This window comes from Poromitra crassiceps (assembly GCF_964638095.1).
Source record: "Poromitra crassiceps genome assembly, chromosome: 1".
NCBI classification, from domain to species: domain Eukaryota; kingdom Metazoa; phylum Chordata; class Actinopteri; order Beryciformes; family Melamphaidae; genus Poromitra; species Poromitra crassiceps.
In genome coordinates this window covers 8231742-8259623 of record NC_139623.1, presented here as the reverse complement: position 1 = coordinate 8259623, position 27882 = coordinate 8231742, and the positions used below count along the sequence as shown (strand labels likewise).

General features: G+C 42.8%; 1 protein-coding gene across 1 annotated transcript in view; it reads left to right on the top strand.

Annotated features, from left to right (window-relative positions):
* The window catches only part of LOC310787055 (dynein axonemal heavy chain 11), a gene marked incomplete at both ends in the record, with an annotated part of 74573 nt that overhangs the window by 19959 nt on the left and 26732 nt on the right, over positions 1-27882 (top strand). Inside the window, 38 exons of the mRNA XM_083648391.1 lie at positions 759-983; positions 1098-1189; positions 1274-1400; positions 1513-1665; positions 1754-1987; positions 4541-4672; positions 5170-5330; positions 5459-5615; positions 5746-5891; positions 7356-7472; positions 7556-7694; positions 7857-7949; positions 8031-8225; positions 8315-8392; positions 8509-8641; positions 8795-8922; positions 10331-10479; positions 11165-11315; positions 11413-11544; positions 12252-12425; positions 13036-13240; positions 13582-13747; positions 13900-14002; positions 14761-15000; positions 15083-15244; positions 15366-15556; positions 15888-16050; positions 16547-16670; positions 16852-16994; positions 17851-18012; positions 20587-20820; positions 21939-22085; positions 22193-22306; positions 22443-22586; positions 24522-24704; positions 24810-24911; positions 25016-25150; positions 26559-26732. Coding sequence (XP_083504517.1) covers positions 759-983; positions 1098-1189; positions 1274-1400; positions 1513-1665; positions 1754-1987; positions 4541-4672; positions 5170-5330; positions 5459-5615; positions 5746-5891; positions 7356-7472; positions 7556-7694; positions 7857-7949; positions 8031-8225; positions 8315-8392; positions 8509-8641; positions 8795-8922; positions 10331-10479; positions 11165-11315; positions 11413-11544; positions 12252-12425; positions 13036-13240; positions 13582-13747; positions 13900-14002; positions 14761-15000; positions 15083-15244; positions 15366-15556; positions 15888-16050; positions 16547-16670; positions 16852-16994; positions 17851-18012; positions 20587-20820; positions 21939-22085; positions 22193-22306; positions 22443-22586; positions 24522-24704; positions 24810-24911; positions 25016-25150; positions 26559-26732 — 5808 coding nt within the window. The remainder of the gene's footprint in view (positions 1-758; positions 984-1097; positions 1190-1273; positions 1401-1512; positions 1666-1753; positions 1988-4540; positions 4673-5169; positions 5331-5458; positions 5616-5745; positions 5892-7355; positions 7473-7555; positions 7695-7856; positions 7950-8030; positions 8226-8314; positions 8393-8508; positions 8642-8794; positions 8923-10330; positions 10480-11164; positions 11316-11412; positions 11545-12251; positions 12426-13035; positions 13241-13581; positions 13748-13899; positions 14003-14760; positions 15001-15082; positions 15245-15365; positions 15557-15887; positions 16051-16546; positions 16671-16851; positions 16995-17850; positions 18013-20586; positions 20821-21938; positions 22086-22192; positions 22307-22442; positions 22587-24521; positions 24705-24809; positions 24912-25015; positions 25151-26558; positions 26733-27882) is intronic.

The window sequence follows — 27882 nt, the reverse complement described above, 5'->3', positions numbered from 1 at the left end:
TTGCAGTATTGAAACTGCAGTTAGATTGGTTTGAGAAGCATAATAATATGGAATAATAGCCTATAATGCAGACAGACAGGCTGGATGAAGGGAGGGGGGGGGGGGGGGCAGAGCGTTTGGCTTTCGTCTGGTTTTGCGGGATCACTGGAATTGGAGCTAAAAAGGCAAGCGTGCGATTCGTTTATTGCACTTATCCAATGAGCATGACGGTGCATAATTTTACGCCTAAAAGGCGTGGTTGTAATGCTTTGGGCTGCATCTAGCGCCAGCACGACGATATCAAGTGCGCCTTTCCACGCCCACTGCTTTGATCTGCGCCTGCCGCTCGGCCTAGAAACTGCGCCGATGCAACGATAGGGGCCCAGATGCGTCGGGGGGGTTATAGCCAGCAATTAGAAGTCTTGCCACTTGAATGCCTCCATCTTTGTGTAAACTGAATGTCTCCTCCCCCACTTTTTCTATGGTCTCCATAGCATGGCATGCTGATATAGAAATAGAATGAATAATCTTGGAATTCAGACTACTAAAATATTCAAACTACTACTTACCGTGATGTGTGGTTGTCAAGATATTCATCTCTCTCGGCCACACATTGTGTGACAGTTTGGCGTGTTTGAGTTTGACTAAAGCCCAGTGATAGACAATGCACAACTCTCTTTCTCTCTCTCTTTCTCTCTCTCTCTCTCTCTCTCTCTCTCTCTCTCTCTCTCTCTCTCTCTCTCTATCTATCTCTCTCTCTCTCTCTCTCTCCCCTCCAGGTTCAGCTCCAGGGCATCTGCCAGAGTAAGCATGTAGATCACTTCCTCTCCCAGGTGTTAGAGCTACAGAAACAGCTGACTGTGGCTGACTCTGTGCTGATGGTCTGGATGGAGGTCCAGACGACTTGGGCCTACTTGGAAAGCATCTTCCTAGGCTGTGATGACATCTGCCACCAGCTGCCTGCAGATGCACACAGATTCCAAGCTATACATACCAAATTCCAGGTCCCCTCATTTATATTATACAATATTATTTACAAGCACAATACTGTAGATACACTAATTGTACTGTTCCCAACATTTCAAATTTGATGACATTTGCTGGTTGTTTTATTACAGGAGCTAATGACGGACAGTGCTCAAACTAAAAATGTAATTAAGGCCACCAACAAGGCTCATCTATATGAGAAGTTCGAGGATCTACTAAAAAGGTTTGTGTTTATTTGAGTATTTGGCATTCAGTTGATGCTTGACAGTTGTGTGCTCACTACTCCCCTCCTTCTCTCTTTGAAAAGGCTGGCCGTGTGTGAAAAAGCTCTAGCTGAATACCTAGAGACAAAGAGACTTGTCTTTCCACGTTTCTACTTTGTTTCATCAGCAGACTTATTGGACATCCTCTCCAAAGGGAGTCGTCCCAGAGAGGTACATCTATGTGGGATTTCTTTCATTTTTGTTGTTTTGATCAGATGTCACTATTAGTGTGTGTGCTTGTGTGTCTCATAAAAAAATTGAATCCCTCTATTGTATTTTGCAGATAACGTGCCACCTCTCAAAATTATTTGACAACATGTCAGATCTTGAGTTCTTCAAAGATGTGCAGACGGATACTCACAAACTTGCAGTGGGCATGTACAGCAAAGAGGGGGAATATGTCCCTTTCCAGACTGAGTGTTACTGTGACGGGCCGGTAAGATCAGATTCAATATCAAAGGTCAACATTTTGCTGTCACAATTTAGAGGAAAAATAATATGATGGTAAGTGTACTTGGCATCAGGTGGAGGTGTGGCTGACCTGCCTGGAGACCACCATGCGGGACTGTGTCAGGGGTCACTTGTCGGAGGCTGTGTCTGTGTATGAGGACAGGTCCAGAGAGCAGTGGGTCCTGGACTTCCCTGCCCAAGTGGCCCTCGTCGGATCTCAGATCTGGTGGAGCAATGATATGGAGCTTGTGTTTGAAAGACTGGAAGAAGGCTTTGAGTCTGCACTAAAAGACTACAATAAGAAACAGGTACATCTCGCGATGATTTACTGTAACATATTAAAATTTTTAATTAACTTAAATTAAATGCATCTTATTTAAATACAGTACTTCAATAAATGCATCTTACCATTTTCGTCAAGGTATTGGTGCACAAAAACTGTGTGCCAAAATAGCAAACACAAACATTGATAAGAATACCACTTTTGGCAATCAACATATATATTTTTAAATGATTACATACCTGCAATCCTAACTGGTGATTTAGAGTGCTAATCTTAGTGCTGTTGACACTCCATTTGAAATTGTGGGAGCCAATGCCTACAGAGTGAAGGGGAACTTCTCACATGCTACAGAAAAAAGAAAGAAATCAGCAATATAAAAAATTGTTAACCCCTTCATACGTTGAAGCCTTTTTATTAAAGGTCCACTATCACGTTCACTCGCCTAAACAGACATACCACAGATAAATCAGGATGGCTCCTCACCCATAAGGTATATTTAATAAAGAAAAAGAAAAATTATATTTTCATCCTTGCCTATATGTATATAATTGCATAATAAATGATGCATTTGAGTGTATTTTCAGAAGATTTACAGTTGTAGTCAAGGAGTACGACAATACATTCAGCAGCATTATTATTTGTGGCATCTTGGCTATAATGGTGATATTGCCTTTTCAAATTAAATTATTCATTAGGCGAGGATGAAAATATTATTTTGTCCTTATTGCATCTCCATTTACTCTGGACTGGTAATAGATGTAGGTTTACTTACACTTGATTCATATTTCATAGTTTTTTATCTTTCAAACAAGGCCAGAGGTTGAGGAGCCATCCTGATTTCTTTGGGGTATGTCTCTCTAGGCGAGAGAGATCTCGGATCAGGTATCACCGGGCCAATAAGATGACCAATTAGCATCTTGTCATAGGTTTTCAAAATGATGCTCCATCAACAAAAGCAGTATGCTAGCTGTTAGGGTACTGTATGTTTGTGTCATGATGCAGTATAGGGCTAGGCAACAGGATCCAGTAGGGGTGGGGGTGGGGGGGGGAATCAATATAGCATAGTATCGTGATATTTTGTGGGCAATATATCGTATTGTATCGAATGCCAAGTATCGTGATATTTTATTATACAAAATATCAAATGCATCATGCAACATTTATGACTGAGTCTTTTTATGACAGTGTTGGTCTGTCTGCTTGACAATCCCATTTTGCTGCAATAAAAATGATTGAAGTGAGATGAACAGACTGGAAAATGTATCTCATTAGATAAAACCGATGTTGACAAAGTTTTTTTTCCTTTGGGGACATAATTTGCAGTTGAAAAAGGCAATAAATCACAATATATCGCAATATTCAATATATCGCAATACTAGCATTTCGCAATATCGCAATACTATCGTATTGTGACTTAAGTATGGTGATAATATCTTATCGTGGGGCATCTGGTGATTCCCATCCCTACTGTACTGGGTATGTTTGTGTCATGGTGCAGTACAGGGCTAGGCAACAGGATCCAGTGTTCTGCCCCTCTGCTGAGAACCAATATAGGATTTTGTAGCACCAATAATCAACAGGGCAAGATTTGTATGTAAAAATACACCTGCCTTATCAACCTAAATCATAAAGTGGGGCTGCAGTTGAGAATTCCTCAGAATATAGACTTATTAGTTTCACCCTAATTGCTTTAAAATTAAATTAAATTCTGGTGTTATAATTGTTATTCATAAATAGCACTTTCTAATTGTTAATTGATGATACTTAAAACATTATAGACATAATAGAACGTTTGTACACATTCATCCCCATCACATGTTTGTGATTATCAGTGTATCAGTTAAAACTGTTACACCCCATGTACTATAATTTACAGTCAATTTATGAAATTACCAGGAGAAAATGTACACTTTCAGTCTGAAGATGTTATTACATATTCTGGTAATTTATTATGTTAGCAGGTTTCTACCCATTTAGAGAGAGAGAGAGAGAGAGAGAGAGGGGCATTTTATTACATTTTGACCGATTATTACGTAATTCAGCAATTGGGTGGTGCTTGCTGGTGTAGTAAGAGAATTGAAATCTGTTCCATTATCTCACACTGGAGTCAGTGACCTGAGCTGAGTTTGTGGAGCCATGTTGTGGGGCTACGCTCATAGTTGGTGTATTATCACTCTTGTCAGTTTCATCAGCACTACTTAAGGTTAGCATGTCCTTGGCCGCTGTTTGAATAATCTCTCCCTCTCCCTTCAGCCTACTGTACTGCACTGATTGGATCTGCTGTCATACAGGGCCAGTGACAAATGCAAGCCATCCAGTGGTGTTTTAGTCAAAATAAGAGCGCAAGATTAGTTCCCATTGTCTTTACTGTTATACAGATTTGGGATACTTCATGAATGTGGTGCTTTTTTCCTGACAGAAACAAATAATGGTAAACCAACAATGTTTCATCAATTTGTTTGCCAGTGCAGGAACCTCATGCAGGAACCTCATGCGTGAATTTAAATTGGCATAATTGCCTGGATTCCATTGTGTTTTTTCAGGTTGGTGTTGAATGTGTTTGTCTGTCCTCCTTCAGGTCGCTCAGCTGAACACATTGATCAGTTTGGTGCTGGGAGAGCTGAGCTCAGGAGACAGACAGAAGATCATGACCATATGCACCATTGATGTCCATGCTAGAGATGTTGTAGCCAGCCTCATTGCTCAAAAGGTTTAATGCAACTCAATCTTCCTATGATCATCATTACATAACAAACTTTGCAATTATTATAAATGTTACTTGTAGTGGTGATGTGTAAAAAAAAGATCACGTCACAATAATGATCTTAATTTTCATTTTGCTTTTCTCAGTCTCGTTTGCAATTGACTGAAAAGAGCAACAGTACAGCAATCAGAAAAGAACATGACCCAAATCTGTATTTATCAAGTGAAAGAATAACTAAACAGAACTTAGATTTTAGATAAAAAAAAGATTAGATTACCGGTAGATCTTTTTTTTATCTAAAAAGGATCAGTAGGTTTTCAGAAAGGAAAACAATCATTACTCAGCTTCCTGTTCAATCAAATGGACAGTAAAACTCAAACAAGAATATATTTTAACCAGTTATTATTTAGGATTGTCATATCGCCCACTGCTAGTTACTTGTATCTGATGTTAAATATGAATTGTTTTTGATACAGTTCCATGACAATCACCTCTCTTCACAGGTCACCAACTCACAGGCATTCCAGTGGCTTTCTCAGCTACGACATTGCTGGGACGAGCAGCAGCGCCACTGCTTGGTGAACATCTGCGACGCTCACTTCCTTTACTCATATGAGTATCTTGGAAATACCCCGCGTCTAGTCATCACTCCCCTCACAGACCGGTAACATGGCTGCTGCCTGCCAGTTCTCTTAGTCTATGCTCATAACATTTCAGCACTTTGACTGCATTCAGCATTCCTAAATGGTGCATTTGTGCTTCTCTGTGTGCTGTTGCCATGGGCACGTTCAGGTGCTACATCACCTTGACTCAGTCGCTCCACCTGACCATGAGTGGAGCCCCAGCAGGTCCTGCAGGAACAGGAAAGACTGAGACCACTAAGGATCTTGGCAGATCATTGGGTGTCATGGTGTACGTCTTCAACTGTTCTGAACAGATGGACTACAAGGTAAGTGAAATTCAACCCTCAAATTAAATCTTTAGATACAATTATTTCCTTACCTCAATGAATATTTTCAAATCAAAATTCTTTAACAAGTTTTGATCTCAATACAAAATTTATTTTTTGTCATGTTTAGTCAATTGGAAATATCTACAAGGGTCTGGCCCAGACTGGAGCTTGGGGCTGCTTTGATGAGTTCAACCGTATTGCTGTGGAAGTTCTGTCAGTAGTGGCTGTGCAGCTCAAAACCATACAGGATGCCATTCGCAATCAGAAGAAAAGGTAGGGAATTGATAATGGACTCATTGAGCTTACATTATATACACTGGTATATCTTTGTGTTAACTCTCAGTGCAAAAAGAAGCAGGAGTAGAAAAAGAAGCAGGCCAGCACTCCAGAATGTCCTTTCAAAATGTAATAGTCAGTCACCTGGGACAGAGAGCACAACACACCTGGGACAGAGAGCACAACACACCTGGGACAGACAGCACAACACACACTGGGACAGACAGCACAACACACCTGGGACAGAGAGCACAACACACCTGGGACAGAGAGCACAACACACCTGGGACAGAGAGCACAACACACCTGGGACAGAGAGTACAACACACCTGGGACAGAGAGCACAACACACCTGGACAGAGAGCACAACACACCTGGGACAGACAGCACAACACACCTGGGACAGAGAGCACAACACACCTGGGACAGAGAGCACAACACACCTGAGACAGAGCACAACACACCTGGGACAGACAGCACAACACACCTGGGACAGAGAGCACAACACACCTGGGACAGAGAGTACAACACACCTGGGACAGAGAGCACAACACACCTGGGACAGAGAGCACAACACACCTGGGACAGAGAGTACAACACACCTGGGACAGAGAGCACAACACACCTGGGACAGAGAGCACAACACACCTGGGACAGACAGCACAACACACCTGGGACAGAGAGCACAACACACCTGGGACAGACAGCACAACACACCTGGGACAGAGAGCACAACACACCTGGGACAGAGAGCACAACGGACGTTTCAGTGTCAAGCCTTCATCAGCATGGCCTGCTTCTTTTTCTACTGTTGTCACTTGTTTTGGCCCTGCACCGGGGGTCCAGGGTCCAGCTTATTAACTGTCCCTAGGATCAAATCAAATCACGGGAAGGCTGCATTTACCCACTATGCTTCTGCTAGCTGGAACAAATTGCCTGAAGACCTCAGATCTGCCCCAACCTTACTTACTTTTAAAAATAGACTAAAGACTTTTATGTTTACCGTCGCTTTTAACTGCTGACAGCTACTATGCAAACCCAATGAGTCCTCTATAAGTTTTAGCTCTTTCTGCAACTGCTGCGCCTGTTGCTTATTGCACTTTTTATACTCTTTTTTTTAAGTTTTGTTGTGATGCTTTTAAATGTCCATTTTATTTCTTCTTTTCATTTATTTTCCTGTCAACCATTTTATGTGCTTAATGAAGTTGCTTAATGCACTTTTTATACTCTTTTTTTTTTTGTTTGTTTTGTTGTGATGCTTTTAAATGTCCATTTTACTCTCTTCTTTTCTTTTCTTTTCCTGTCAACCATTTTATGTGAAGCACTTTGAATTGCCTCTGTGTATGAAATGTGCTATACAAATAAACTTGACTTGACTTGACTTGACCCAAGGTGAACGTATGCCTTGAGTGTGCTCGCATTCGGTGAGTTTGGACGTTAACTCTCAGTGCAACCTCACAGGTTCATGTTCCTAGATACGGACATTGCCTTGAAACCGACAGTGGGGATCTTCATCACTATGAACCCTGGCTACGCAGGCAGGACAGAGCTACCTGAGAACCTCAAGGCTCTTTTCAGGTGGGAATGATAACCTTCATCTTTATAGTGTGCTTTTGCTCAGCATAAAGCTCATTGTCTGCACCGTCCGTGTCCGACTGTAGACCCTGTGCCATGGTGGTGCCTGATGTTGAGCTCATTTGCGAGATCATGTTGGTGGCAGAGGGTTTCCTCAGTGCTAAGCTCTTAGCCAGGAAGTTCATCACCCTCTACACTCTCTGCAAAGAACTGCTCTCCAAGCAGGTAGGAGAAATCAACAACTGTATGTCCCACAATGTTAATTATAAATCAGTGCCAAGTGCTTCAATTCATGAGTGCTCTCAGTTATAGCTCAGTAGCACTGCAGTACATGAAAACATTCAATCATTAACAATACTGTATATGATCCGATTTCTTATCTATTAGGATCACTATGACTGGGGTCTGCGTGCAGCCAAGTCTGTTTTGGTGGTGGCAGGGGCATTGAGAAGAAGAGACAAGACTAGACCAGAGGATCAGGTGACTTATGTGCATGTCATTTCACAACTACATGAGGAAGCATTATGTACATGATCTAAAAGCAGACATAACCATTTCCAGGTGCTGATGCGTGCTCTGAGGGACTTCAACATGCCTAAGATTGTAACTGAGGACGTGACTATCTTCCTGGGCCTGCTAGGAGATCTGTTCCCAGGGCTGGAGGTTGAGAGGGAGAGGGACTGTGAATTTGAAAAGGCCGTCCGAAAGACCACCCTGGAGCTCCGACTGCAGCCTGAGGAAACATTCATCCTCAAGGTTCGACATGAGATAGCTTCTCACTGCTTAAAAAAAAAGATTATTTGGAATCAGAGAATTACAAAAAAAACAATTGCTCATTTTGCCAGGTGGTGCAGTTGGAGGAGCTCATGGCAGTCCGTCATTCTGTCTTTGTTGTTGGGAATGCCGGGACTGGGAAGAGCCAGGTTAGACTTTAATGACAAATCTAGTTTGCCTTGTGTGCTGTGAATGTAAATGCACAAGATCTCAGAAGTTTTTTGAAATGTGAAAGTCAAATGTCCGATATTCATCTTTTCAACAGATACTCCGAGTGCTCAATAAGACCTACATAAACCTTAACAGGAAGCCTGTGTGGAATGACCTGAATCCAAAGGCAGTGGACACAGACGAATTGTTTGGCTTCATCCACCCTGCAACACGAGAGTGGAAAGATGGTAAATAGAATTGGGTTTGAATCACCATTGGAATAACTACATTTAAAAACACTATAGAGACAATGCTAACTGATAGTGGCAATGTTATAACTGAAAACGTATTATGCCGTGGCACATTCTTGATTATTGTTGACTCTTCAACCCCTGTGTAAGGTTTGTTGTCGTCGCTGATGCGGGAACAGGCAAACATCTCCCACCCGGGACCTAAGTGGATTGTGTTGGATGGAGACATTGATCCGATGTGGAGTGAATCACTCAACACAGTGATGGATGACAACAAGGTACCTCCCTCCTGTTCACTCAGACCCTAGTGTACAACACACACCTCCCTCCTGTTCACTCAGACCCTAGTGTACAATACATACCTCCCTCCTGTTCACTCAGACCCTAGTGTACAACACACACCTCCCTCCTGTTCACTCAGACCCTAGTGTACAACACACACCTCCCTCCTGTTCACTCATACATACCTCCCTCCTGTTCACTCAGACCCTAGTGTACAATACATACCTCCCTCCTGTTCACTCAGACCCTAGTGTACAACACATACCTCCCTCCTGTTCACTCAGACCCTAGTGTACAACACATACCTCCCTCCTGTTCACTCAGACCCTAGTGTACAATACATACCTCCCTCCTGTTCACTCAGACCCTAGTGTACAACACACACCTACCTCCTGTTCACTCAGACCCTAGTGTACAACACACACCTCCCTCCTGTTCACTCAGACCCTAGTGTACAACACATACCTCCCTCCTGTTCACTCAGACCCTAGTGTACAATACATACCTCCCTCCTGTTCACTCAGACCCTAGTGTACAACACATACCTCCCTCCTGTTCACTCAGACCCTAGTGTACAACACATACCTCCCTCCTGTTCACTCAGACCCTAGTGTACAACACACACCTCCCTCCTGTTCACTCAGACCCTAGTGTACAACACATACCTCCCTCCTGTTCACTCAGACCCTAGTGTACAACACACACCTCCCTCCTGTTCACTCAGACCCTAGTGTACAACACACACCTCCCTCCTGTTCACTCAGACCCTAGTGTACAATACATACCTCCCTCCTGTTCACTCAGACCCTAGTGTACAACACATACCTCCCTCCTGTTCACTCAGACCCTAGTGTACAATACATACCTCCCTCCTGTTCACTCAGACCCTAGTGTACAACACATACCTCCCTCCTGTTCACTCAGACCCTAGTGTACAACACACACCTCCCTCCTGTTCACTCAGACCCTAGTGTCCAACACACACCTCCCTCCTGTTCACTCAGACCCTAGTGTACAACACATACCTCCCTCCTGTTCACTCAGACCCTAGTGTCCAACACATACCTCCCTCCTGTTCACTCAGACCCTAGTGTACAACACATACCTCCCTCCTGTTCACTCAGACCCTAGTGTACAACACATACCAACCAGGATAGAGAAAGATGTTTCCCCCCTCCTTGAGTAGTCACTACCTGTGGTGTAATTACTTGTCCGTCCTTTCCCAGTGCAATAGATCATGTCATTACAATCACGTGCTTTTGAAAAAATTCTAAAATGAGCCTGTCAAACCGGATGAGATTTGGAAGCGTATTCCTTATTGTATGGTCCTGATGTTTTTTATGCTTCATAATGACAAATCACTTGTTTTAATGTTGTGAAATCTTAACGCTTAACATTTCTCAGGTCCTGACTCTGGCCAGTAATGAACGTGTGCCTCTCTCCTCATCCATGAGACTGGTGTTTGAAATCAGCCACCTGAGAACAGCCACTCCTGCCACTGTATCCAGAGCAGGAATTCTCTATGTCAACCAACAAGACCTGGGCTGGAATCCGTGAGTCATAAAGCCTTTGATCAGTTATTAAAGCAGAAAAGCAGAGAAAGGAGTGCGTCTTTGGTTGACCAAGTAGTACAACATCAAGGTGCTCTTTGGTCAGGGGTAGGACAGTTGAGACTAAAAAGAGGTAACCAAGGCACTCTTGTAGGTGAAAAAATTTAAAAAGCCTTTATTGTATGGCTAATGCATATTAGCAAGAATTAAAAACGCACCGACACATTGCGGCACACAGGCCTTCATCAGGGTGACAAACAAGAGAAAAACTGCAATGCAAACATATATAAGGTGTGGCAGGAAATGCCAACATAGTTCATTTGCATAATAAATTGAGCTGACAGGAAGACGACCATATAAGGAGTCGGCAGGTAACTCCAGCAGTGAGATAATGGAAAAAAACGCCTTGTACAAACCTATCACTCATTTCAGAGGTACAACTTGTAAAAACAACAAACATAAGTACATGTCCCCCCCAATATTAAAGCAGGTTCTGTGCCATTCATGTCCAAGATAGATGCTAAGATATTCCTGCAAATGTATTTGTACTTGGCATTGAAGGGACACCGATTCTGTTCCTGATCAGATCAGCAGCACAGCGGTACAACATTGTGTCTTTGTTTGCTGCTCAGGTATGTTGTGTCTTTGCTTGGTGCTCAGGTATGTTGTGTCTTTGCTTGGTGCTCAGGTATGTTGCCAGCTGGATTGACACACGAGCACGCCAGACAGAAAGGGCCCACCTCACCATCCTGTTTGAAAAATATGTTCCTCGTTGCTTAGAACAGATGAGAAACACCTTCAAAACCATCACTCCCATCCCAGAGAACTCTATGGTGCAGGTGCAGAACATACAAACATTTACATATCTTTTTCTTTCTTTTGTGCGCCCATACAGATAGAAACTGACAGTAAAATAACCATTTTCTCCTTGTTCAGACTCTCTGTGCTTTGCTGGACTGCCTACTCACACCAGAAAATATCCCCTCTGACTCTCCACGTGAGCTCTATGAGACCTACTTCACCTTTGCCTGCATCTGGGCTTTTGGGGGAGCCTTGTATCAAGATCAGGTATTGCTTCAGTGTAACTGCATGAAATGATATATAGTAGCCTGTATATATAGTAGCCTGTATATATAGTAGCCTGTATATATAGTAGCCTGTATATATAGTAGCCTGTATAGCAGGGTCATATATAGTAGCCTGTATATATAGTAGCCTGTATATATAGTAGCCTGTATATATAGTAGCCTGTATATATAGTAGCCTGTATATATAGTAGCCTGTATAGCAGGGTGGGAATTTCGGCATTTTAGGGGCAAGGCCAACTGATCTTCGGCATTAAAAACAAAGTTAGGGCACAAGGCCGCATGCCAGGGCACAAAGGCCATTGCTCTATTGACATTGTAAAGAGCGATCTTTCTGAAATGTGTGTTAAAATGAGCAAATTACACATCCTTTGCATAGAGCAGCTACATTAAACTGAGACCACTGATGCTTTTAAAGTAACTGACAGTAGCAGGCTGCTAGCAGGGTACTGCCGAGGTGGCCTTAGGGATCTCAGGACATCACGGCCAGAGGGAGGGGCAACGCAGGCCATGGCCTGATGGCCTCCGTGTAATTCCCACCCTGCTGTATAGTATAATGTGGCAAATCACATATCATCAAACAAAAGGAAAATTTGAGTTTCAACGTTGACAGAAAAATACTTTTTTTGACTGATTGGGCTGTTGCCCATAGCTGGACCTGCATGTCATATCTGTAATACTTGGGTCTAGCTGCGTGATTACCGGGTGGAGTTCAGCCAGTGGTGGACCAAAGAAATGAAGACAGTGAAGCTGCCAGCACAGGGCACAGTGTTTGACTACTACCTGGACCCTATGAGCAGACGCTTCCTGCCCTGGAGTGACACCGTGCCACCATTTGAAATGGAACCTTGTATGCCGTTGCAGGTGAGAGAAGACACAATCATTAGGGGAAAATAGGCCCCTTTATGTAACGCTACAGGGACCACAAACTTTCCAAAGAATGTTGACACCGATCGCATACACAATCACAGGAAGTAACTTTCTTTTGAAGAAAAGAAAAAAAAAGAACCAAAAAATGAACAATACAGTCATAATAAAGATGTATGCCTCAGTGAACATAATGAGTGGAGGGTAACGGCACATGGTGAGGTTATGGCAGGGGTCCTAGAATGGATGCTAGGCCTGCCACTGTGTGTGATTAGCGTCTACTACAGCCCATAGCAGACTGTGTGGGGGTGAAGGCTTCAGCACCAAGGCTAGCACCCACGCTCCATTGTCTTTCTTTGTGCTCCTGCGTACAGCTGCCAATGCTCCAAAGACTCTCGCTGAGCCATAATTAGCGGGGTTTTTGTTCTGAGCAAATGATGCTATTATGACAGAATAGTTGTGGTGTACTTTGGAAAATACAAGAAATTATAAATCACACACACAACTCACTGAACACGTGTCTGTCAATAAATCACAGTCAAAGAAAGCTATAATAAGCATGTGTGTTTTGTGTTCTCCTTTCTCCCTGCTGTTTGTATGATTGCAGGCTGTGCTGGTACACACGGCAGAGACTGTGCGTCTTAGGTACTTCGTGGACTTGTTGCTCGAGAGGGCACAGCCGACGATGCTCGTGGGGAACTCTGGAGTGGGAAAGACTGCACTTGTCAGGAACAAGTTAGACTGTCTCCCCGACAGTTACGTGACTGCCAAAGTACCCTTCAACTACTACACTACCTCCCTTATGCTGCAGAGTGAGTTGGTGGTGTTATGTTGTTCTGTACTCGCACACATCAAGTAAACTGTAGCACCATCTGCTGGTAATATTCAGATTCAGAGAGGGTGAAGGGGGGAGCATGTTTATTTCTGTTTAAGTTTACTCTTAGCTAACATGTCAGTATAATCATATGCTGACATATTGGCACTAGCTGTATTAACCATACGACACCCTTACGTTCAAAAGTTGGTTTGACTAGGATAATATTATTTTATCTCCTTATTTTCGCTCATTATAACAGCTAAATATCAGTCTTATGAGTATTACTTAACTTTCTTTCTTGTTCTCTGTACAAATTGCTTTTGCTTTCTCTCTTAGTGGTCCTAGAGCGACGCTTAGAGAAGACAGCAGGCAGGAGCTATTCCCCTGTAGGCAACAGGAGGCTGGTCTACTTCATAGATGACATGAACATGCCAGCTGTGGACAATTATGGAACAGTGCAGCCTCACACACTCATACGCCAGCATCTGGATTATAAGCACTGGTGAGAGGTCCCTGCATGCTCAGTACCACTTTAGTGTATTAAATATTGTATTAAATATTGTTAATTAGTGTAACAATATAAAACATCTTGACAAGTTGCGGGGTATTTTGTATCAAACCAAGCCGTTACCTTTCTTGGCTTGCTCACTGCAGGTATGACAGACAGAAGTTGTCCCTAAAGGAAATACACAATACTCAGTATGTCGCCTGTATGAATCCAACTGCTGGGAGCTTCAACATCAACCCCAGGCTTCAGGTATTTATTCATTCATTCATTCATTCATTCATTCATTCATTTATTTATTTATTTATTTATTTATTTATTTATTTATTTATTTATTTATTCATTCATTCATTCATTCATTCATTCATTCATTCATTCATTTATTTATTTATTTATTCATTTATATTTATATTTTTGCCAATAAGATTGTCAATATTCACTCATCTCAACATCTTTGCTGAGGCCTAGAGACACACCCACTGTTTAACTTTAAAAATATTTATTTATCACTGTATTAGTATCATGTTGTTGTTAACTTGCAGTCCCCATTGGCAGCAGAACAGTATAATAGTACATCTCAAATCTATCTAAAACACTGACAAGAGTCTTCAGTAGCAAAAATTCATGTGGGGATATTTTGCTGTGACGTAGGGGAGGGACTAGTATGGGAAGGAAGCATTACCAGCACTTACAGTGCCAATGACAAAACTGACCAATTTTGATTGTCTTGGGGCATTTTCCTGAAACACATTTCCAGTCAATATTGTGGCAGTATGATTAAATCTGATAATATCTAATAAGCCTCTATCACATTTTGAGGCATCACGCATTACTAGATAAGTCCAATATAAATTCAAAATGTCTGCCATGGCAATGGATGGAATTTAAGTTGTTGGATGTAGATGGAATATCCTCACTAGCACCCGAAATATCTTTTATGGAAGCATACAATTATCTACTATTTTACCATGTACAAGGTTCTGAAATGTCTGTGTCTCCTCTATTCACAGAGACATTTCTCAGTGTTTGCTGTGAACTTCCCATCTCCTGAGGCCCAGACGTCCATCTACAGTCAGATCCTGAGTAGCCACATTAAGCAGCAGCTCTTCAGTCCAGTGGCTCAGAGGAGCGCTCCAGCTGTGGTCCAGGCTGCCATAGCTCTTCATCACAAGATGGTTCACATCTTTCTGCCCACTGCCATCAAATTTCACTACATATTCAACCTCAGAGACCTATCTAGCGTCTTCCAGGTAATGGTGATAGCGAGCAAGTTTTGCAATTCGACTTTTGGATGAAAAATGAAATATTCATCTGAATCTCATTGTGCTTCAGGGCCTTCTCTTTGCCGGGCCTGAGAGTGTGAAAGAGAGCATTGACCTGGTGCTGCTGTGGCTGCATGAATCCTGCAGAGTCTATTCAGATAGACTGGTGGATGTGAAGGACCTGCAGCTCTTCCGCAAGCTGCAGATGGAGACCATGCATGAATGCTTTGAGGTGCGGTACCGATTCTGGCGAACAGTGTAAACAGTATAAATCGCTGTTCTCTACTAGAGCTAATGAGAGATTTCTTGACTGCACATGAAAACATTGATCTAAAGATTCTTGTCTTTTCCAGGGAGTGGAAGACGAAAAGGTGACAAAGCAGCCCCTCTATTGCCACTTTGCCCACGTGGGTGAAGAAGCCTCCTATACTCCTTTCACAGACTGGTCTGTGCTCAGAACCATCCTTACCCATGCCCTGGAGAGCTACAATGAGCTCAACGCAGCCATGAACCTGGTGCTGTTTGAAGATGCCGTGCAACATGTGTGAGTAAATGACTCGTAGTTCTCATAGCAAACACTGTATACCACTTTTCAGTAATAATATTCATGATTATTGTAAAAAATAAAAGATACTAAACACCACGTCAATTATAGCAAAGAATATAAACACAACATAAGAGAAGTAAAAAATTGATAGAAGCAATTCTATGAAATATAAACATGGCAATGCTGGAAGGGAAGTTAATGTGATGTGATCTGTTAGAATATGTGAAGTCTTGCTGTTGTGGAATCTACAGATGGAAATGTGTATAGATGAATAACAATGGTGAGCTATAGAAAGTTGGTGGTTTAACCAGGGTTGTGTTGTCATCAGCTGTCGGATCAGTCGCATCCTGGAGTCTCCACGGGGCCACGCTCTGCTGGTGGGAGTCGGGGGCAGTGGGAAGCAGAGCCTGACCCGTCTGGCTGCCTACATATCCTCTGTGGAAGTCTTCCAAATCACCCTGACTAAGGGTTACAGCATTCATGACCTGAAGGTCAATATTGATACTGTTAATCGGTTAAAACAGGTTAAATATTAAGCATTATACTTAGAATATTAGAACTTTACAAATTACACTTCATCACTTTACCTTTATAGTCACAGTCCTTAGATGCTGCCTTGAGTGACATCCTTTAAGCAAGGTTAGTGATTAATTACTGGAGAGCAAGGTTTTCCTTTAGACAAAATTCTCCAGATCAATACACTCCTCCGGCTGCATGCAATGTATTGATCTAATTCAGTTCTGTTCACCTTCTCCACTGACTCGGCAAAGAATTGTCAGATGCTATTAAAGGCCCCTAGGAAATATTTCAATACCTCATTGATGAAGCAAGTATTGTAAATTTAATCATCTGTTAAAAGATCACGGTGTTATCACTGGGTTTGTGTTATCCCATTGATTATGTTCGGACAATTACAAAAACTGTATTGGACTCTATTGAGTGTGAACACTGCAGGTATTCATTCAGGCCATGTGTGGTGGTGTTTAGGTGGATCTGGCAGGCTTGTTGCTGAAGACCGGAGTGAAGAACCAGCGCATTGCTCTGCTCCTGACTGATGCACAGATATCTGATGAACGGTTTATGGTTATTATTAATGACTTACTTGCATCAGGTGAGAGCCAAAATCAATATCATTCATATTGGGTATCATGTGTGTGTCCCTCGGACACAAGGCCAAAATCCTCCCCAAATGTTCTTAACCTGCATTGTTGTAATGTCGGTATAGTTGTAGAATTGCATGTTGTTATTCTAATTATTCAGTCTCGATGAAATCATTCTCAATCACCCTCCAGGTGAAATCCCTGATCTCTTCAGTGAGGAGGAGATTGAAGGGATTGTGGCTGGGGTAAGATCTGACGTCCGAGCGGTGGGACTGCTGGACAGCAGGGAGAACTGCTGGAGATTCTTCATCGACCGAGTCCAACTGCAGCTCAAGGTCCAATCTTTCAAAGCATCCTTCCAAAGACAGTGTTGTTAACCACTATTGTTCTTAGTTGATGAAAATTAAATGTTTTCTCTTTGCTTATGCGGTTTTTCGCTTGATACACACTGTGTCCAATGAAGTGTGGTGTCATCACTATTTTGGGATGATAACCAGGAGAGTTGCTTTCTATCAACATATCTCATTACGGTATTTCTCCATCCTGCTGCTTTTTATAGATTACTTACTTAGCCTACCAGAAAGCATTTTTCATATACCATGGGTAATTGAGCTCGAGAATTCACAAATTGGATTTTTTGTTTTTGCTAGCATTGGAATGTGTCAACACAACTGATTTTCACGACAATATATTGATGAGAAAAGCCTACAAATAACATATTTCAACTGTAAAACCAAAGACACAGCTGATGAAATATCTTTGACACGCTGACCGAACAGACCCAGACAAATAGGGGGGGTTAAAAGGAAGGACATTCTTGTCCCAGTGCACATGTATGCGGTCCAGCTAATGTTTGCGCCAGGGCCTCTGGTAGCGGCACCGTCTGCTCCAGCCAACTGGGAATGTAGCTGCCTGTCCGCGTGCCAGGAAGAGGAAAGTGGGGGGATACAATACTGCCAGTTTGATTGGAGGATGGGTTTCCCTTTTGGATGCATCTGCCATATCTACAGCCTGTGCAGGATATTTGGATTTCCTTATGTGCCCTTGGCTGTGCATCTTCTCATGCCTGTGTTTTGCTATGGGCATGCATGCACGTATTTTGTGTGCGTGAGACGTGAGTGTGTGTGTGCGTGCGTGTGCATGCTGAAGCTTGTGTATAATGTGTGACTCATCCTCTCCCTCTCTCTGTAGGTGGTGCTGTGTTTGTCTCCTGTGGGCAGTGCCCTCCGTGTTCGGGCCCGTCGATTCCCGGCCCTGGTCCAATGTACCACCATCAACTGGTTCCACGCATGGAGCTCAGAGGCCCTGCAGTCTGTTAGCTACAGATTCATCCAAGAGATTGAAGGCATTGAGGTGAGGCCTTTGAAACCAAGTAGTTATCTTCATCTCACGTCAACGCACCCTGTCGTGATCCAGTCGAATCCTGCACAGCAGATTTGCCGATACTACAGTAATATTGTAAGTAAGAATACTAGCTGTCTGGGATGGGTTTGACATATCTTCCCTGATTGATTGATTAATTGATTTTCTTTATTTAAGTGTCATGCTTCCAATGAAGCCCAGCCCATATTGGGCTTACACTACACTTTTACTGTTCATCTTCCCTATATTTGCCATGTGCTCTAATGAGACTTTTCCAGACTGGGTTAGACTTTTAATGAACACCTTCTAATTACTACAGTGCAGCTGGATTAACTTCTCCATAGATCCCTCATGGTTACTTCTCTATTGAGGTCATGACAAATGGCTGAACACATGCCTGGAGACTCCAGTGAGTGCAGGCATATCATTGTTTTCCCTCATGGCAGTGGAACCATCACAACCCACCATCATTTATGTTAATGAAAGAAGAGTGATTAATAAGCCCATAACGACCCTCTCAGGAGGCACAGCTGCCACAACCAGGAAGTGTCATCACATGGGCCAGACTATTACTTTCCAGTGTGCAATTATTGTGTGTGTGTGTGTGTGTGTGTGTGTGTGTGTGTGTGTGTGTGTGTGTGTGTGTGTGTGTGTGTGTGTGTGTGTGCGCGCGCACGAATGTGCATGTGTGTGTGTGTGTGTGTGTGTGTGTGTGTGTGTGTGTGTGTGTGTGTGTCTTAGTAGTAGTTGTAGTGTAGTGTGTGTACTAGTCTCTCCCCAGACTCAAAAATTATGTTGAATCCATAGTTCAATTGCTGCACTCCGCAAACTACATACATGTACATGAGTCTGTGCCTCTTCAATAGCCCATGCTGTTGTTTTGAGGGCGGGTATAGGGGTTGAAATTGAATGACTGACAGGTTGTAGCACCACTGAGAGAGTGGTTTGTTTTCAAAAGTCAAAAGCTTTTGAGCCTTGTTTGATGATGGCAGTTGGGAAGAAGCTGTTATTGTGAGGAAAGGTTTTGGTCTTGACAAACCTCAGTCTCTTGGTGAGGGGGAGCATTTCAAAGAGGTTGTTTTTGCGGGGTGGGAGGGGTCGGCCATGATTTTCCAAGACCGCTTCAACGTCCTGGCGGTGTGCAGGTCCTGAAGGGATGGCAGATTGCATCTGATCACCTTTTCAGCACAGCGGATGATACGCTGCAGTCTGTCCTTGAAAGTAGCAGCAGTGTACCAGACGGTGCACCATTGTGGCCTTTGGCACTTTGCTGCAGGAAATACATCCTCTGTTGTGCCTTCTTGGTGAGAGCTCTGATGTTCAGCTCCCATTTCGGGTCCCGGCTGATGAGGAACCCTACAGTAGGAAGCAGAATGACTCCACAATTAACTGGGGAGCCACCCAGGGTGATGGGGGAAGGTGGGGCTGCATTCCTCCTGTAGTCCACAACCATCTCCATTGTCTTTTGAGCATTGAGCTCCAGTTGTTTTGCCTGGTATCATCAACAAACTTCACGAGCTTGACGGACTGGTGACGTGCAGCTGTATGTGCAGTAGTGTGCATCTTGTGTGTAGTAGTGCTTGAGCAGTAACAACTAACTGTAATATAAGTTGGAGGAAGAGGAGGAGTCAAGTAATGGTAGTAGTTGCAGCAGTAGTAGAGTAGTAGCAGAGCAGGAGTATTAATAAAGTAGTAATAAGAGTTATAGTAGGAGTAAGGTGGGAGTGGGACTCATAGTAGTAAAATAAAACATGGAATTTTTGTGCGCAGCATGAATAACAGATACCATTTGGAAATGCATCCTATGTGAGAAGTTGAAACATATGATCACAATTTCGGAGGCATTGTATCTAAAGATATTGATATGGTACACCAATCTCTGATTGTTTATCTTCTTAAAGAGGCAGGGAAACAAGAAATGAAATGGTCATTTGTTTTAAGTTAGAAATGCACAACCCACTAATAGCTGATACACAAGGCCAATCAATGAGAACTTCTCTCGTGTCTCAACTGAACATAACATGCTTTGTCAAAAAGCATTATGTCAGATCTTAATTAATAATGATTTTTTCCCCTACTGGCTCCTTGATCATTAACAATGGCTTTTTGTGAGTTATGGTCAGGTTTGATCCTTGTATTCTCTGCTCATTTGTTTTTACTTTAATTGATCGCTAACAGTATGATTAATGAAGGGTCTGTGTCATTGAGCATCATATGATAAATACCTATCCAGAATATGGTACAACAGCCTCTATACACAGTGTGGAGAAAGTTGGAGGACATGAGGGATAATGTAAACAGTGTGCATGCTTTACAAGCTGCACGTCAGTGGCCTAAACGCATTATTTTCACAGTGGTTTCAAAGCCTAATCATTCCTGCTAGCTGCACGTAAATTTCAGATTGAGTAAGTCAGGGCCAGCCAAGTAAGATGGCAAAACTTGTAGATGAATTCAAAATTTATGAAGATAATATTTCAGCCCCCATCAGCTTGGGGATGTTAAACTCTACTCAATCCAGTTCGCCCTGTTCGCCCCTCTCCCCCTCTTCTCTGCTTATTTTTACAGCCTGCCGTCCAGGAATCCATCAGTCTTTTCATGGCCTACGTTCACACCACTGTCAACCAGGCAAGTGAAAAATACCAGCGCAATGAGAAGAGGTACAATTACACCACCCCCAAGAGCTTTCTCCAGCAAATCACCCTGTATAGGAACCTTCTGGGGAAGAGCCGGGCTCAGCTCCAGCACAAGATGAACCGGCTTGAGAGCGGCCTTCAGAAGCTTCAAACCACTGCCACTCAGGTAAACGTCTCCATTATGCAGGAGGTGGTTCATGTTGGGGTTTCACTGCAACAGGGGTTCCCAAACGTTTCCTTCCAAGTACCACTACTTACCAAACCAAATTTCCCAGAAACCACTTCCACTGCGTGTACCAACCCCCCCCCCCCCCTCCCCTCCTGCTCATATAATAGAATTAGCTGATTTAACCATGCAATAGCAGCAGAAAGGCTAAATGACAATATAAGGCTACTAGCTGGTTCAAAACGGACAGAACACACCTGCCAACATTACACTGTGAAAAAGAGGACCCCTTTGAAAATGTTTTTTTCCCTTGCCAACATTTACCCTAAATTTGGAGTGTTATTTAGCTACCTTCCTGACAAGCTAGCATGACATGGTTGGAAAAAATCGATTTGTTAAGTCTTCTAGTTTCATATGATACCAGAAACTTCACTCTGGCTTTAAAACTGAGCCTGCTGCAGCCTCTGAAAGTAAATGTTCAAAATTGTGATATTTCCCAAATATCGTGATATTTCCGAAAATCGGACCAATCCGGCTACTCCTCAGGGTTAATGTGTATTATGTAAAAACTGTTACAGTTTTGTCTGTAAAAAAAAATATCTCTGGTGGACCACCAGGCAGAGCAAATAGATGATAGATGGTGATGACAGATCGCCTATCCAGTGATCACGCAGCTTGCCAATCACGAACCAATAGCAGGCGGAGCTGCGGCTCTGGGAAACTCCCATCTCACGTGAGGTGCGCAAGGACTCAACCCATTCCCTCCCACTCTGCTGACGAAAAATCAAGATGGTGACGGCCAATGTTTGAACTCGGCCAGGTAGAAGAAATTAAATTGGATAGCTACGTCCATATTATGTCTATGGAACCAATGCACTACAAGGTTGAGGGAGGTTAGCAGTGGTTTTACCAGGGTTTTACTCCCAGAATTGTGTATTGTGTTTGTTTTTCCCTAACATTTAATACATGCTGAAATGCCCTCTGTGTAAATCATAATTAAAAAATTGTTGCCACTGAGGACTGACAATTTCTTAATTTGATCTTCATGCACATAGATACTGTATATATTTGAATTATGTGAAGCATGCGTCATCATGTTTTCCCCCCCTCTGTTTTAGGTTGAGGATCTAAAAGCCAAACTGGCATCCCAAGAAGCTGAGCTGACCCTTAAAAACCAGAACACTGAAGCTCTAATCTCAAAGGTTGGACTCCAGACTGAGAAGGTCAGCCACAAGAGAGAGGCTGCAGACGTAGAGGCTCAAAAGGTTCCTATCACACACAGTGGTGGTTAGAGATCTAGTGGATCTAGTACAGTGGTGCTCATATAGCACATTTTGCCATGTAAGTCACTGTGATTGTTGTTTTTGTGCAGGTTGCTGTCATCCAGGCAGGAGTCTCCATGAAACAGAAGGACTGTGAGAAAGACCTAGCCAAGGCAGAGCCATCGCTGGCAGCTGCCACAGCAGCGCTGGACACCCTCAACAAGGTGCTTCATCTTGTCAAGCTGTGCAGTATCCCAACAAATTTGCAATCGTTCCAGACCGTTATCATTTTCAAGTCCTGTCAGATGGAGGTGGACAAAAAGGCTTATATTTTGTAATGTTTATGATTCTTCTATTCAGGTGAATCTGACTGAGCTGAAGACCTTTCCCAACCCTCCAGCAGCAGTGATCAATGTGGCAGCCGCTGTGATGGTTCTGCTAGCTCCCCATGGCCGAGTGCCCAAGGAGCGGAGCTGGAAGGCGGCGCGGGCCTTCATGGGCAAGGTTAAGCTGTCATCATGTCAATCACATCTGCCTGATTCATGCCAATCTCATTTGTGTATGGGCCTTGACCCCGGCCCTGCCCAGCATCTCTCCCATGCTCACATTACAGCTGGATGGCTCCATGAATATGCTCACGTACGAGGGGAGCGACTGTGTGTTGGCCCATTCCTGAACCTGTCGCCACTGTTATTCTACTATGTGCCTTCATCCTGAAATGGGAGGTCATTCAATCTTTCCACAAAGTATTTTATTTTTTTAGTCATTGAGAAGCAGACTTTTTATTTATTTTTTATTTTTTGCCAAAACTTCAACCATCCATTTAAAATACTTATATGCAGGATTTTCTATTTCTATTTTTACATGTACTTTATATCCAGTTGCTCTAAGTGTAAAGCGATCATGTTTTGTGCAATAATGCACGCAAGTCAATATTAGTTTACAGTGTCTGCGAGGGATGAACTAATATCACTTACCAATGCCAAGAACTAAACTTTAAGTATTATCCTATAGCCTACTGATGACTACCAATTCAGTTAACACATTGACTGCCAGCCGTTTTTTTCTTGCTGTAGGTAGCTTCTGCCAAGCCGTTTTTTGAGGATTGTGGCTCATTTTACAAGAGCCGAGGATTCTTTTCTGCTTGGAGTTTGTGAACATACAATATCTCAAAAGTACTAATAGAATGTGTACTTTCTCTGTCTAAAAGAGTTAGTTTGTAGAGTTAGTAGTTATGTAAGCATTAGCAGTTGAATACAGCATGGTTTTAGCGTCAGAAAAAATATTCAGAGATAAACGGCTTTTTGTGAAATTCGATAGAACAGTCACTTTAACCATTCATTTTTGGCTCTCTCTCTCTCTCTCTCTCTCCCCCTCTCGCTCTCTCTCTCTCTCTCTCTCTCTCCCTTCCCCTCGCTCTCCCTCCCTCTCTCTCTCTCTCTCTCTCTCTCTCCCTCCCTCTCGCTCTCCCTCCCTCTCTCTCTCTCTCCCTCCCTCTCGGGAGGGAGACGCACTAGGTTTAATCCTAGTGAGAGGGGGAGAGGGAGAGAGAGAGAGAGAGAGAGAGAGGGAGGGAGAGAGAGAGAGCGAGAGAGAGAGAGAGAGAGAGAGAGGGAGAGAGCGAGAGGGAGAGTTGCTTCAACTCCTCCCTCCGTGGGCGTTCTTCTTGGCTGCAGCGGCCGTCACAAGCTTGTCACCAGTCTCAGTGCTTTGCTGCTGTCCTGTGCCTGTGGCTGCGCGGCCGCTGTTTGAGGAAGTCGGCATGGACTCGCTCGCTTCTTGGAGTTTTGGTTGAGAGAAGCTTTTGCGATTCTGGTCATATTTATGCTGCGTGTTTCAAAGTGTGTTCCACCTGTAATCTATTATGTAAATTTGCAATCCCGCATCGCCAGCAATCAGCGCGAAAACGAAAGCGTTTTCCCCCATCCATTTTCATGAGAATGGCTGGGGTGAGAATGGCGTGACAAGTTAAAAAAATGCTTGCCTTCCTCTAGTCAGGAGAGCACTGTTGCCACTTAGTGGGTCGGTGGAATGGGTTGTAAACGTTCGGTGGCTCCAATAATTATATAAGAGATGTAAAAGGGTTAGATGCACATCCCACGGTCAAAAAAAAAAAAATCATTTTTTTGACGACTCAACTCGTCGTTGGCAGTGAACAGCTGGATTGTGTTTGATGACTCAACTCGTTCTTGGCAATTAATGTGTTAACAACATAGTATTTAGATCTTGTTTGGGGTTACTAAAAAAATTGATTTTTCACTTTTCATTATTAGAGCAGAGCGATCTAATAAAGTAAAAATAAATGTAAAAAAAAAAAAAGTTAAAACGGCTTTGATTTCTAATATCCATTTTGCTGTTGTCATCAGAGTCAATTAATGGGGAAATTTGTGATAAATGCACCTGATTTTAGACACTAATATCTGCATTTCCCTCTGTCAGGTGGATGACTTCCTGCAGGCCCTGGTGTCATATGACAAGGAGAACATCCCAGACTCCTGTCTGAGTGTGGTGAAACAGGAGTATCTGAGAAACCCACAGTTCCAGCCTGATCTAGTGAGAACCAAGTCTACAGCCGCAGCTGGACTTTGTGCTTGGACCATTAACATTGTCAGATACTATGAGGTCAGACTCAAATAAGTTCTGTTATAAATTGTATATATAATAAAATGATTCGCTTCATGAAGCATTGATTGTCATTTTTGATCATTTACTCTCCTTGTTTGCTAGGTTTACTGTGAGGTCACTCCTAAGAGGCAAGCGTTATCGCAAGCTAATGCAGAACTGGAAATGGCAACAGCCAAACTGGTGGCAGTTCAAAAGAAATTGATGGTAAGTTGAATGTTATATAACTTAATCAAGTCACTTGCTCTATCAGCCAAATTTCCAGAATGACTTCTTTACTCTGCACTGTTTCCTTTGGTTTGTTTGTCCAGGACCTGGATGCAAGCCTCCAGCAACTCACAGTTCAGTTTGAAAGAGCTACAGCTGAGAAGATCAGTTGTCAGGAGGAAGTGACCCGCACCAACCAGACCATAGAGCTGGCCAACCGACTGGTCAAGGGCTTGGAGGTAAACAGGGACAGAGCGAGAGAGAAGGGTCAGTGGTGCCACTGGGGCTGACCTGGCTCAGGGCAAACTGTCATTGTGCCGGAGGCATGCATGGAGAGGTGCTAGTAATCGAATTGCATCAGTAAATCTGGACTAGAAGTTGTTATGTCCTGGCAAAATGGCCTGGCAGTTGTGTGAGTAGCTCAGGCAAAGGGAGATTTTACAGTCTGGCTCAGCAGCATATTGGGGACTTGCGAGACAGGTAGAGAGGGCTGGACCACAGAAAACGCATGGCTGAACTGGGCAACTGACTGGCTGAATGGTTTCCAAGTAGAGAAGGGAAGAAAGATGGCGGGAATGCTACACTAACAGTGCACTCAGTCTGTGCAACAGACTGGTTGTGTGTGTGTGTGTGTGTGTGTGTGTGTGTGTGTGTGTGTGTGTGTGTGTGCGCGCGCGCGCGCGCGCACGTGTGCATGCGTGTAGTTTATCCTAAGAGTTTTAACAGTCCCAGCTCTATCATTATTTTCCTTAAATTTAAAAATAGTAAATAGTTTTAATTAGTTTTGCCTAAAAGGGCAGCATTGACTTTTCTTTCAGGTTCAGGTCCGTATCAGACTAGCTATTAGCTTTATGGTTGCTAATATGAAATAAAAGATGGCCATTTCAGTGGCCATTTTGTAAGTTCGACTTTCTTATTCCGGAAAATAAATGTGGTTTGGATGGAACAGCTTGGCTTTTAAGCATATCAAGATAAATGTTTTGTCTTTATGGCATTGACCTGGAAGCAATAGTGTTGAGACTAATAAATCAGGCCGTCTATATTTAATCATTAACTTACCTCAAAGCCTCAACAGCTGTTGGAAATTAACAATGTCTCACCCCAGACTGAGTGATATTACAGGCAATCCATAATGCATTAGAGTAAAATTATAGTGATTTTTAACTGTCTGAGAATTTATTATGTGACATATTCTAGATCCACAGCCCCTTGTAAGAAAATGCCACGCATGATTTATTGTTGTAGGGCTGTCACAGTCAGAGTATTGAAGGTTTAAATGAATGCTAAATTGATGCCGAGTGAATCTACAGCCAAACTTTCAACGCCATTTTAAGGGAATGGTAGTTTTATACTTTACTGCTTACATCTTCTTGGTGTGCACAATAAATGGAGAGAAAAGTGACTCATTTCCACATACAGTAGATTCATGTTTAGTGCTTTGGCTTGGACTCTCTTGAGGTGGGCTGGAATCTTTCTACTTTAATTTAATTTAATTCACTACTGTTGACAAAAGTACTATTGTAAGTCGCTTTGGATACAAGCATCTGCTAAATGACGTAATGTAATTAAGTTGATTTACTCCCATGTCTTGTCACTATCACAGATACTGGAATACATGCACGTTTGTCATCTTTGTGTGTCCTGCAGTGTGAGAAGGAGCGCTGGTCTCAGGCAGTGGTTCAGTATGAGGAGCAACAGAAGACCCTGTGTGGTGATGTCCTTCTCACCTCAGCATTCGTCTCCTACATGGGTTACTTCACCAGGCAATACCGCATGGAACTGCTCAGCAACACATGGATCCCTTTCCTTCAGTCTCAAAAGGTAAAGTCAGTTTTGTAACAGGCTTCATATTTATAACTATATAGATGGTTAGAGGGTGTAACCCAGGGGTGGCCAAACTTTTTTGGCTGTGGGCCGCATACAGAAAAATATAAGGAGTCGCAGGCCAAACAATATTAAGCATGGCAGTTTTCGCGGCAAAGAAATTGGACCAGAAAACCCTTGTGCCATCAACATTTTTATTTCTACCTAAATAAATATATGACATATACCGTAAATTCCGGACTATAAGCTGCGGCTTTTTCCCCGTTTTTAGGCCCCTGCGGCTTATATAACGGTGCGGCTTATCTATGGATTTTTTCAGCAAAAAATAAAAATAAAAAACGGAATTCTCTCTTCTTTAGCACTCTTTCTAACTATAAATCCACTTCTGTTTTAATTTCCTCTCTTGCCCTCTTTTCACCACACCGCGGACACTGTGTGCACTGTAAAAAAAACACAGGTGGTGTTGTGTTATGTTGTTTTGTTGAAATGTTAATAAATGGGAGCTTCCTCAAACAGCCATCTCTTTCCCGACAATCCCCTCTGTGCACGAACCCTTACATATGGTAATTAAACATTAAAACACAATAAAAAAAAAAAAAAAAAAAAAAAAAAACATTAAAACATTAAAGCAGCTTATAGTCCGGTGCGGCTTGTAACAAACAGTCAATTTTGCTGCTGCGGCTTATAGTCCGGTGCGGCTTAGCCTATAGTGCGGAAATTACGGTAGTTTATTGATGTGCTCACCTATTACAATGGGTATTTCTGTATGTTTTCAAATGTTCTTTTCCTGTGTCAACAGGTTAAGACAGAGATAATTTAACATAACATTAGTATTAAACATTCATTCAGTATTAAAAATGTTTAAATATAAATAGACCAGGTCAGGGTACTCAAGTATAACCCATTTAAAAAAAGAAATTATATTGAAAAAACGAAATGGGGGGAATCAGTTTTTCCCGTTTTCGTTTTTTCAATACAAAAAAAAATTGAAAATGGGTTATACTTGGGTACCCTGACCTGGTCTATTTATATTTGTTTTTGGCAACAATTTTTTTTTTTTGCTAAATTCATGGCGGGCCACTTAAAAATGGGCAGCGGGCCGCAGTTGGCCCGCGGGCCGTAGTTTGGCCACCCCTAACCCCTCTCT